The 12,703-nt window shown below is 38.1% G+C and overlaps 1 protein-coding gene across 1 annotated transcript; it reads left to right on the top strand.

Moving 5' to 3' along the window:
• Positions 1-9,441: 9,441 nt before the first annotated feature.
• On the top strand, positions 9,442-11,547 carry LOC110864947 (protein IQ-DOMAIN 14). Its single transcript, XM_022114116.2, has 3 exons — positions 9,442-9,944; positions 10,137-10,313; positions 10,726-11,547. Exons 1-3 carry the CDS (start codon positions 9,576-9,578, stop codon positions 11,326-11,328), a joined length of 1,149 nt encoding a protein of 382 aa, XP_021969808.1. The 5' UTR covers positions 9,442-9,575; the 3' UTR covers positions 11,329-11,547.
• Positions 11,548-12,703: the final 1,156 nt, after the last annotated feature.

The following is a 12,703-nucleotide window of genomic DNA, read 5'->3' as shown; positions in this document are numbered from 1 at the left end:
ATTAACTCTCTAGTAAGTAGACTGGTTTGAACGGTCTAGTGCGCATGCAGGCGCGCCTTAGTTGAGCCTACACTACGCTTCCGCGGAGACACACCTTTTTGCACCACGCGCTAATTGGATGCCACTACGCATACCAGGACGCCACCTGGTTATGTGCCATCCATATTCGTGCGCCACTTGCAGTCTTCGCCATAGCCAATGACGTGCGCCATGCGCCATGCCAAGGCATCCACCTACGCCACCCAAGGGTGCGCTATAAGCGGACTAGCCATGTATCTGACCACGTGCTCATGGGCAAAAATACAAAGGCGGCGTGCGAAGTTCAAAACGCACCACATTGGGCTTATAGCCCACATCACGCGCGCATATGTGCAGGTGCGGTGCACCCTTTGGTCCCCACTAGTGTTTGCCTTCAAGGAGTGCTCCTCCTTATATACCACTTTAAGTTTTGTCATTCCACCTATGTGGGACAAGGTGACAAATCTCAATCCATTTTTCTCATCTTTGTTTGTTCCAAACATACAACTTCAAGCTTCGATATCTCATTCATCTTAGCTCTATTTGGACATAGTTTGAACACAAACCCATAAATAATTATTTATACAACACATATATAAATATTATTGATGTCCAAAATATTTAGTAAAAAACTCATTTTCACTAAATTTCCAACATAGCTTACATGTTAAAATCTCATTCATTCATGTAATAGATCAATTTTGTGATTTTTTTTATGTAATAAGGGACGATTACTTTTTAATGATGTATAAACTTTTGCTACTTGGTAAAAAGATGTACATAATTACTGATTGGTTTCATAATATGGTTGCTAATTCCGTAATTAAAATTCATCAATATTTATATTTTAAGTGTAAGTAATACCAGTATTTTAAGTATGAACTTTTATCGTTCAAGAAGATGATACAGGATATTATGAATTTGATATTGTACAAAACGTTTGGTAAGATTTTTGAATTGATTGGAGTAATTATTAATCGTAATATAAAGATATGAAATCACAGTTCTACATATTATTACGAAAATTGATTTTTAAATTTAATATTTTATTTTATTAAAATACACATTAATAATATTTGATGTTAGAATTGCGAACCATCACTGTTTCATATAGAATTGCGAACCCACATAGTTTAGTATTGGTGATGTGATGATCTTAGTATCTTACATATTCACAAGATATGTGAAACATGTCACATAAGATGTAACACATGTCCACGTAAGATTTAACAAAACAAGAATTACAAATTTGTTTTTAGATAGTATTATAAACAGATTTTAGGTTTTATTTCTTACTTACATCTTAAGTATGCATATATTGCCAACATAGATATGTGACATATATCCACATAAGATGTAACAAAGAAATAATTACAAGGTTTTGTTTCTTGATAGAATTATAAACTGCTTGTAGGTTTTATTTCTTATTTCTATAATAGATGAAAGCCAACTGTTTTAATATCTTCTTATTTCTTAGTAATGATGATTTTTCCTACATTTTAAGGATCTTACATAGGATTGTCCTGTTGTATTTTACACATATATGTTTTTGTTTGTTGATATATCTTGGTATTTTTACCATGTTGCACTTGCACTCCTACAGTGACGGACCCATGGATTATTTGTTGGGGGTGCGGATGAGTGGTTCAAGCATATTTTTAGGGGGTGCGGTCAGGTTTTTTTTTTTTTTTTGCCTAAAAAATACACTAATTTTTTTTCAAGGGTTGCGCCCGCCTACCCTGGACTTCATCTAGATCCGCCCTTGTTGTATACATTCTTTAGCTTTGTTTATTTGCTTGATATTTGTTTTAGAGTCAGAGGTCTTTTCCGAAGCAACTTCTGTATCCCTAGAGATAGGGATAAAGTGTACTTACGTCACATTCTATCCGGACCCTACCAATTATTTTATTATATGTGGGATTAACTGGGTTTGGTTGTTTTCGTTGTTGTTTTATTTCTTACTTCAATCTTAAGTAAGCATATACTAACAATTAACAACATATATAGTAGATCACATGGAATTCAAATTTTATTTTTTGATCTAATTGCAGTTAGATGCAGAAACCCTAATCGCTCCGATTTTCTCGGGCGATCCACGGCGGCATGGATTCAGAAGAATGGGAACAACAACGTAATCGGAAAGGGAGACATAAAGATCGTCAGGCTAAAGGTAATAATAAGGTTTTATCGAAGTTTTTCGTTTCAAATCTTCCCCCGAAGTGTTCTTCGCAAGATTTAAAAGAGGTGCTGGGTAGTTTTGGTCGTTATGAAGGTTCCTATATCGCTAGAAAGCTGGATAAATGGGGTAAGCGGTTTGCTTTTGTATCGTTTTCCGATGTGAAAGATGTCAAACGGTTAGGAGACGAGTTATCGGACGTATGGATCGGGTCGTATAAGTTGTTTATTACGATTGCTAGGTTTGTGGATGGTGAGAAAGTAGATAGGCCGGATTCTGTTAATAGGAGGAAGACGACGTCGGTTCCTATCAATAAACATGCAAATACTAGTGGTCATGAAATTCCTGTTTCTGAAGGATCGTATGGGAATGGAGGTGTTTATGCTTCAGTTGGTAACGGGCGCTCCTTTGTCGATTCTTTGTTAAATCGGAATAAAGTGGATGTGATTAAGGTGGATGATTCGGTGGAACGGTTTTCTCACTGGATTGTGCTCTTACGGGTAGGGTGGTGAATTTTCACACGTTAACTTCGTTGAAAAAGATGTTGTGGACGTGTGGATGGAAATCTTTAGACATAAAGTATCTGGGAGGTCTTTCAGTGGTGTTGGTTTTCTACGACAGTGGAGATAGGGATGTTTTTCTGAATTGTAAAGATTCTTGGTCCAACTGGTTTGAGTTCTTAGACGTTTGGTCGGACAATGCAAGTGTGGAGGAGGGGAGGATTGCTTGGCTCCAAGTTCATGGGATTCCGGCTCAGTTGGCGCTTGACGCGGTGTTCGATTTGATTGGCAGCAGGTTTGGTAAGGTGGTACAATCGGCTTCTTTATCAGGTGATGACAATAATTTTTCGTACGCTCTAATCGGTGTGTTGAGTAAAGAGTGCAAACGGATTGCGGATCGGGTGGATATTGATTGGAGGGGAAGAATTTTTAAAGTGTGGGTGGACGAAGATATAGGGGATTGGATGCCGGAATGTGTAGCGGAGGATGAAGAGGATGACGGTTCGGTGTTACCGGAGGAGGATAAGTGTCATGATAATACTGTGAATCGTGAAGAGGGAGAATGTTCTCAAGTTAACGAAGTTTCAGTCGGGGAATTTGATGGTAATGGTTTCGATGGTTGTGTGAATGATATTCCTAACGAGGTGGTCAGCGAGCCTTCGAATGTACATGATTTTTCTAAGGAGGTGCTGGTTGAGAATGATAATGTTGATAACATAAGTGCTCCTGTGTTGAAAGGTACGGGACGTAAGAAGTTTAGACGGAAGTCAGGGGGTACTAATCGGAGTGGGGATAGCGGTTCTAGTGAGCGTCCTAAGAAGCGACCAAGAGAGAATAACGATATGTTTGATATTGATAGGCTTATTGGTGTTTTGCATGTTCCTGCGGAGGTGTCTAGGGGTAATGAGTCAGGCGATGAAGGTGTGTTCTTAACACCGGATCTTAATAAAGGGTTGTCTTCTAATTCGGCGGAGGCTCGCAACATCGAGGATTCGATGAATTGTAGTGCGGTCGATCCTTTGCAACACCAAGGTCCTATTGATGTGGAGGTGGAGAAGACCATTGAATTAAGTAAGGTATTAGGTGTTGAGAATTTGCAAGATTTTGTTTCTAATGTTAAAGAGGCTCTTGTTTCCGAAGGTTATCAAGTAGGTGTTCAATGAATGTTTTGTCATTGAACATTCATGGGTTAGGGGTCTCAAGCAAAGCTGATTGGATTCGTGGTCTTCGGGTCCATCATGAGGTTGGTTTTATTGTCTTACAAGAGACGCAATATGTTTCTATGGATTCGGTGGATGTGGGGCGGTTCTGGGGTTATGGTGACCATTCTTTTGATTGGGTTCCGTCGTCTGGAAGGTCGGGTGGGTTACTTTCGATTTGGGATCCTCAAGTCTTTACTATGGAAAGGGTGGTCAAGAATAATAATTGGCTTTTAGTGTCGGGTACTATGAAAGGTAAGAGTAGTTTGTTTCATTTTCTAAATGTTTATTCTCCTCAGAATCTAGTTTCTAAACGAGCGCTTTGGAGGGAAATTTGTAGTCTGATCGGGGAGGGTAATGGGAGGTGGATCGTGGCAGGTGATTTTAATTCGGTTCGGTGTGCCGAGGATAGGCGGAATTCTGTGTTTAATGTGGGCGAGGCTAATGAGTTTAACGATTTTATTGATGAATCAAATCTTCATGAGTACTCCTTGAAAGGGAGGCGTTTTACGTTTGTTGCAAGGAATAAACTGAGCCGCATTGACAGAATTTTCGTTAATTGGGAGTTCTTTATGGATTGGCCGTGTGCGGAATATATTGCCCTCGAAAGGAATAAGCCGGATCATAGCCCGTTGGTTTTGAAAATCGGGCCTGCCAAGAATTTTGGACCCAAACCGTTTAGGTTTTTCAACTCTTGGCTTGGTAGAGAAGACTTTGGGACGTTGGTTAAGAAGACGATTGAGGATGGCTCGTTTCATGGGACTCCGGACGCGAGGTTATTGTCTAAATTCAAGGTATTGCGAGATACTATCTCTAGATGGGTGATCGATTGTAAAGCCAAAGAAAAGGAGGAAAGGGTTATTTTGGAGCAAGAGATGAGAGTTTTGGATCAAATTATGGAGGATCGGGATTTGTTGGAAGAAGAGGTTTGGTCGTTAAGCGAAATCAAAAGACGGCTAGGCGAGTTGGATAATCTTGGTTATCGGGACTTGAAGCAAAAGGCCCGGTGTAACTGGGCGATTCATGGAGATGAAAATTCTCGATATTTTCATGCTTTCATTAATAAACGAAAAGCTTCAAATTTTTTCCCGGGGTTGGATGTGAATGGTGCATGGGAAACAAACCCGGTGCTTATAAAGAAGGAGGTGTTAAGTTTTTTTTCTGGTAAGTTTAAAGAATCTATCACACGTCGGCCTCGGTTGGTTGGATATGGATTCTCGGTGTTGTCTTTGGCGGAGGCGGATTCTTTGATTAATGAATTTTCCACGTGTGAGATCAAGAAAGCGGTTTTCGAATGCGGTAGTGACAAAGCGCCTGGGCCGGATGGTTTCAATTTTAGGTTCATTCGGTTTTTCTGGGAGTTGCTTGAGAAGGATTTTGTGGATATTCTTGGTCATTTTCATAGTTTTAAAAGATTTTGCCCGGGGGTTGGGTCTGCTTTTATCACTTTGATTCCTAAGGTAAATAATCCGTCTTCTCTGGGGGAGTTTAGGCCGATTAGTCTCATTGGTTGTATTTTAAAGACTGTGTCGAAGGTGTTAGTGAATCGGTTGAAAACTGTTATGAACAAGATTGTGTCAGAACATCAGTCGGCTTTCTTATCCGGGAGATATATTCTTGATGGCCCTTTGGTGGCTAATGAGGTTATTGCTTGGGCTAAGAAGAGGGAGAGAAGAATTTTTATGTTTAAGATTGACTTCGACAAAGCCTATGATAACGTGAATTGGGCGTTCTTGTTGTCGATTCTCACTCAGATGGGGTTTCCTTCGGAATGGTGTGATTGGATTCGTGGTATTTTGTTAGCGACTAGATCATCAGTTCTGGTTAATGGTTCTCCTACTTTCGAGTTTGGGTGTCAAAAAGGCATTCGTCAAGGTGACCCGCTTTCCCCATTTCTTTTTATTATTCTGATGGAGGCATTTTCAGGTATGTTGAAACAAGCTTGTGATATAGGAGTGTTTCATGGCATCATTCTTCCTAATGAAGGTCCTACGCTATCCCATCTTCTATATGCGGATGATGCTATGATTATGGGAGAGTGGTCTTCTTTTAATTTTGATAACTTGAAACGTATTCTCCGCATATTTTACTTGTGTTCGAGGCTTAAGATTAATCTTCATAAATCAGTGTTATTTGGTGTTGGTGTAGAAGATGATGAGATTGATATACAAGCTGGGAGTATGGGATGTAAGGCGGGTAGAATTCCATTTTCTTATCTTGGGATTATGGTTGGCGCTAACATGAATAGGGTGGCTAATTGGGAACCGGTTGTGTCCAAGTTCAAGAAGAGACTTTCTAAATGGAAAGTTAATTCATTATCTATTGCCGGCTGGTTAACTCTTATTAAATCGGTGTTGGATAGTCTCCCCACATATTATTTTTCGCTTTTTAAGGCTCCAAAGAAGATTATTAATGATTTAGAAGCCTTGATGAGAAGATTTTTATGGGGTGGTTCGGATGAAGTGAGGAAGATGTCATGGGTGGCGTGGGAGGTTGTTACAAAACCTATAAAAGAAGGGGGGTTAGGTATCGCTCGTCTAGAGATTAATAATCAAGCGTTGATCACTAAATGGCTTGGGAGATATTTAAATGATCATCAAGCGATGTGGAGGCGGGTAGTGTTGTCTATTCACGGGTCCTCGCGCTGTTGGGGCCTTGCTCCGGTTAGTAACGGGGCCCCCGGGGTTTGGAAGAATTGTGTGATGTTTTGGAATAAGTACAAGGTCGATGGTGTGGGTTTCAATAGAGTGATCCGGGCCACAGTTGGGAACGGTCGCCAAACTCGGTTTTGGTTGGATTTGTGGGTAGGTTCGGAGTTGTTGTTGGATAAGTTCTCGTCATTATATGCGTTAGATAAACATAAAAATATCTTGTTAGCGGATCGCTTGGTGGTCACTGGCTCTTTACGTCGCATTGTATGGGATTGGCGTAGAGCTCCTTGTACTCAACAGGAGTTGATCGAGAAGCAAGAGCTGGAAGATCTTCTTGAAGGGGTGGTGATGGTTGACCGTGAAGATTCGTGGTCTTGGGCGGTAGGTAGTAGCAAAGAGTTCGAGGTCTCGTCGATTAAAAGATGGATGCTGCGGTCTGATGTTGGCGCTGGGGATTTTGGTTTTCAATGGAGCGATTGGGTTCCAAAAAAATGTAATATCTTTATGTGGAGGGCGGTGTTGGATCGACTTCCAACCAAGGAGGCTTTGGCTAGACGTCATATTCAGTGTGGCGATCATACTTGCGTTTTATGTGAGAGTAACGAAGAATCGCTTGAGCACTTGTTAACCGGGTGCATCATTTCGATGGGCGTTTGGAATGCGATTGCTTCTTGGTGCAATATCCCTAGACCTTTTGTTTTCCACGTCAATGATTTGGTGGAAGTGCATAAGGTGAGTGGCGTGACGGGGAACAAAAGATCGATTATTCATGGCATTGTTATCATTACTTGTTGGAGGATTTGGCGTGCTAGGAATGAAAATATATTTTCTGGAAAGGATACGAAGGTGGTGGAGATGGTTGCGGATATAAAATCTTTGGGTTTTCTTTGGTACAAAAATAGATCTAAGCTAGGGGTAGTGGATTGGAATAGATGGTGTATGTTTGATATAACGTGATTGTTGTTTTTTGTTTTTGGTTTTCGGCGTCTATCTCCGTCTTGGTGATAGTCGTCGGTGGCGTTTTTGTTTATTGAAAGTCAATTTTCAAAAAAAAAAATTAGATCACATGCAATTACACAAGTTAAAAAATATTTACAGCTGTCAAATACTCAAACTGGCTATATCATAACCCTTTTACATATATACAACTACATAATAAAGAGAATAAAACGTGAGTTGCCCAAAATCAACACACTTATTAACCTTTAAAATTACTGTCTAACCTCTATAGTACATAGTCATTACATACTATTAACCTTTAAAATTACTATTAAAAACCTGTTATTGAAAAATAATAATTCATAGGCCTAAAATATGTAAAAAGAAAAGACAAAAATACAACACATAACTAAACTATGTATTTAACATTTTATGTTTTACTTGTGTGTAAACAGTTTCTCTTTTAGACTTTTAGTACGTAAAGAGAGATTGCATGTTATAAAGATGAAAGGGACTAGATCTGGACTGGAAGCAACTTCATTGTGATAATATTGTGTTTGTACGGTACAAGTAAGAGGTGCATATGGGATTGGAAATAGCAAAAAACCAGAGGTTTGGATGTGGTAATGTGAATGTGTAAGAGGGTTCACGAGATGGTCAGAGGCAAAAGATACAAGCATACAAAACTTGGTATCTTTTCTTAGTATAAAAGCACATTGCTCTATACAAAAAAAAAAGCAAAAGTGAGCTTTTTTATATTATTTTTTATACAACTAATACACCATTTGAGTTAACTTTTAATTTTTTTAAAATACTAATACACAATTTCAGTTAACTTTATTTTTCTAAAAGTACTTATAATATTAAAAAAAATGTAATTGTGTTAATTTACTTGGAAATTTTATTTTTCTTGTTTTAAACCTATAATATTAATTACAACGATATCTTTTGAGTCACTGTCCATCAACCTTTCACTTTCTCTACTCCCTTTTTCCCTCTCTTTTCCCTTCAGAAAAAAAAAACTACTTTTAGAATCTGATTCTGCCATCATTTTCCATCAATATTTATCTCTCTCTAAAATATTTTCACAATAAATTTTGATATTACATAAATTACTTATGCATATTACTTATATTTCCAGTCAAACAAATCTTAATTAAAATGCAAATTCTTAACCAATCTTCACTAAGGGTTGTTTGGCAGCTTCTGAATGATTAAGTGATAAACTAGTTAGAGGTCTGAACTATTAATTATTAAACCAGTAAGAGGTGTGAACCATTAAAAACTAGTATAATGTTTAGCCATTCAGAAATAAATGTTTGACCAATTCAAATTATAGGTTGTAATCATTCAGACTCAGTATAATTTTAACCATTCAAAGGCAAATGTCTGAACCATTTAGAAATTCGCTCGCGAAACAAACAATCTGAACAATTAAGTGCTGAACGATTAAGAGGTCTGAATCATTACAGTCTCATTAAGAGCTAAACAAACGGCCCCTAAGGTATTAACCAACCCACAAAGTAATTGGGTTGTCAAAATCTTATTTATCAACCTATCATATCTTCAAAAACTAAAGGGTTTTAACTTAGATCCAAATTCGACTAGTTCTCTATTTTTATTTTTAGCATCTTTAAAGTCAATCAATATATCCTAAACTATATATTATCCGATCTCATGGTTAGTAAGCAGTGATGGACCCAAAATTTTCAATCAAAAGGTCAGTTCTTTTCAATAAGTGCATGTTTTGTTAAAGAAAACTAATATTTCACATATGAAAATTCAACAAATTTGATAACCGAAGAGTCAACGGTCCCTCTTGAACTCCTTCTGATTTCACTTTTTGATAACAAGTTCTAATGACAAAAGAAAATATAGTATTCATCAATCATTAATAGTTAATGTTTGGTAGTTCTTTATACCCATTTAACAAAAAAGTAGCAATTATATTTATATCGACAAATTTATGCAACAAATATAGCATAAATTTTCTCTCTCCCTTAAATCATTTTTAAAATATATTCACTTGTCCGTTTCCAGTATCCAAAATCCAAAATGGTTCCTGCTCCTTTTTAAAGATCTCTCTCACTGTATGTTCCCAGATTCTGGAAGAAGAAGAAGAACAATGGGCAGAGCAACCCGGTGGCTCAAGGGCCTTTTCGGTATAAAAAATACAAAAGATTCCGGTCACCGGAAAGACACCACTCCGTCGTGCATCGGCCGGTCTCGTCGAGACCCCTCCCTTTCTCCGCCAATGTACACAATTCAGTCAGAAGAGGAGCAGAGCAGGCACGCAATCGCCGTCGCTGCTGCCACCGCCGCTGCCGCTGACGCCGCCGTTGCCGCCGCCCAAGCAGCCGCAGCTGTTGTTAAGTTGACTAGCCAAGGGTTTGTCGGTGGTGGTCGTGAAACTGAAACCTTAGCTGCCGTCAAAATTCAATCGTTGTTTCGTGGATATCTGGTAATTAAAACCTTAATTTTTTATTTGTTTATTTTTTTATGAAATTTAGTTAATAAATATATATATATAAGTTGAATAAGTGTTTTAAAAACCACCACATTCATAGATCTAAGTTACTACGCGTGTTCATGGAACGCTTTTTATGCGAAATTACGGAATTGGGTTTGTGTATGACGGATGAGAATGAAACAGGCACGAAAAGCATTGAGGGCATTAAAGGGATTAGTGAAACTTCAAGCGTTGGTACGAGGATACATGGTGAGAAAACAAGCAGCTGCTACCTTGCGCAGCATGGAAGCAATGGTGAGAGCGCAATCTAGCATTTGTGCGCCCAGATTTCATGCCATGAACAATCTTCAAAATTCTAAAGTAAGCAGCCCACTGAACTGAACTACCCCTCCTAAAAGTATATTATTATTATTTTTTAAAATTTATTTAAATACTTTTCAAGTTATGTTTGCAATAAAGATGATTGTTATATGTAATTAAAATTCAATAAAGATGATTGATATATGTAATTAAAATTCAATTATTGTGTACCTGACTGGGTCAAAAGTCAATTTGACTTAAATTTTGTTGACTCCAAAATTTGAAATGTTTCAAAAAGATTTTTTTTGCTAAAAAGTTATAATATAATAATCCTTTATTAGAAAATATTTGCTATATATATTGGCTGTGAAGCATAAATTTTCTTGATTTTGTTTGTAAATATGTATTTTAATTTTAATTAAATTAAATGATCATTGGGTACAAAATTTATTATTTTGAAATAAATTTATAGGAGGGGTTCGATGAGGCAAGGAGTGAGTACACAACATCTATTCACAGCAGAAGGCTGTCATCTTCTTTTGAAACTTCTCTAATGGAAGAAAGCCCAAAAATTGTGGAAATGGACCCTGGAAGGCCCAAATCAAGATCCAGAAGGACCAACACATGGGGATGGACACCGGGTTATGCCAACAACAACCCGAGTGCCCAAATCCCCTCTTCACCTCAGCGACACCACTCCCCTGCCCGTTTACCCTTACCCAGCTCGCAAAGCCACGAGTTTGAGTGGGCCTCACATATAGGGCTTAATCGGTATAGGCCCATCTCTCCATCCAAGAGTGTGTGCACAGATGGGTCGTCAAGCAATCGGAGCTACATGGCTAGCACCAAATCATTTAGTGCTAAGTTAAGGTCTCAAAGTGCACCAAAGCAAAGGCCTGAATATGGATTCGGGCACAAGAAAAAGATGTCGCTCAATGAGATGATGGAACCAAGAAATAGTGTAAGTTTCGGGGTGAAAATGCAAAGATCGACTTCACAAGCCCAAGAGCCGACTAGTTTCAAGACTGCGGTTTCGGGTAGGCTTGCCAGGTATTCGACGGATATTCGATGGTGACCAAAGTTGTTTTGTCAATAAACAAACATTCAGCTTAAATGATTTTAGAGTTCATCCGATTGGGAAATTGTGCATAAGATTTGAAGGGGAGATCAAATATGATTTTAAGATTTGGGATTAGATGATTTATTATATTAGTAGGTTATTGTTGATCCACCTAACATATTATTTACTGATATTATGCTCATTATTAAATGATGTTTTACTGTTTTATTCAAAGTGCTTATTAAGACGTTATTGTGAGAGTAAGTTTCATCCAACACATTTGCAAAAGTTGCGGATACGTTTGTACATAAACCGGCGGAGAGTGTGGGACGGAGGAGGCGGTTGCAATGGTCTGGTTCCGATCCAATGGGTATGAGGGGCAGCGGTGTAACTGTGTAAGGATGGGAAGCGACGAAGAAAAAACCGGAGAAGGTGGTGTGTGACATTTAATAAAAGAGTACGATCATCATTTAACAAATTCTCTGGCATAACGTTGGTTAGTAACAAAGTGATAAACAAACTTATTGAACAAAATGTATTATCTGAAAAATTAAGTTAGTGAACAAAATGTAATATCTGAAAAATTAAGTTGAGACTAAAATTTGTCAATATAAAATTACATTTTCATGAATAGTTAACCTCACCAATAAGAAATGTAATGTGTCTTTTGTTTGACTTTTGTTCTTCTTAAATTTCAGTTTTAACCTATTTTGTTTTTTTAGTAATTTTAGTTTCTCTACTAACTTGTTTTCTTTTAACTTTAAAAATAAAAATTAAATCCATACTTATGTTTAATTTTTTTTCTCAACATTCATATACAAATTTTATTAAAACCGAAGTTGTATTCGAAATAAAGTTTTTTTCTTTGTCTTGTAATGTAAAACTACACTGAGTACCTGATACTGTAACGAAATAAACTGATATCGACCGAACAGCATAGATACTTGTATCGGTATTAGTATTATTGGAACCGCATTTTCCCCGCAAGGGTGAAACTTAATACTTGATCACATAATCGTTCGATGTTAAAAAATGGAAAACACTAGGAATCTTTTACAGGCTGCACTGACGAATTCACGATACACGAAGCTCTCCCTTGTCCTTTGATCGAAGTGACAATTCGTTGGTGAAGTCAGGTCACTATACATCGTCCAGCACCACTCATTGCTTTCTGTTCCAACCATCCACCTCCTTTATCTCAGAAGTTTCGGACCACATGCAACTGTCATAGACTCTTGTTTTGAATTACACATATAAGACAACTGAATATTTAGGGGGTGGGCCCTCAGACCCTTGCTTGCGGGTACTCCTTACCCGCGCGACGGGTGGTGCCCGGCGGGTAGCATGAAGGTTGAGTAGTTGCCGCTTGTGTTGGGTTTAAATGGTTTTG

This window comes from Helianthus annuus, chromosome 6, assembly GCF_002127325.2.
Source record: "Helianthus annuus cultivar XRQ/B chromosome 6, HanXRQr2.0-SUNRISE, whole genome shotgun sequence".
In the NCBI taxonomy this organism is placed as follows: domain Eukaryota; kingdom Viridiplantae; phylum Streptophyta; class Magnoliopsida; order Asterales; family Asteraceae; genus Helianthus; species Helianthus annuus.
The sequence above is the reverse complement of the archived record's forward strand: the minus strand, read 5'-3'. Positions and strand labels throughout refer to the sequence as shown.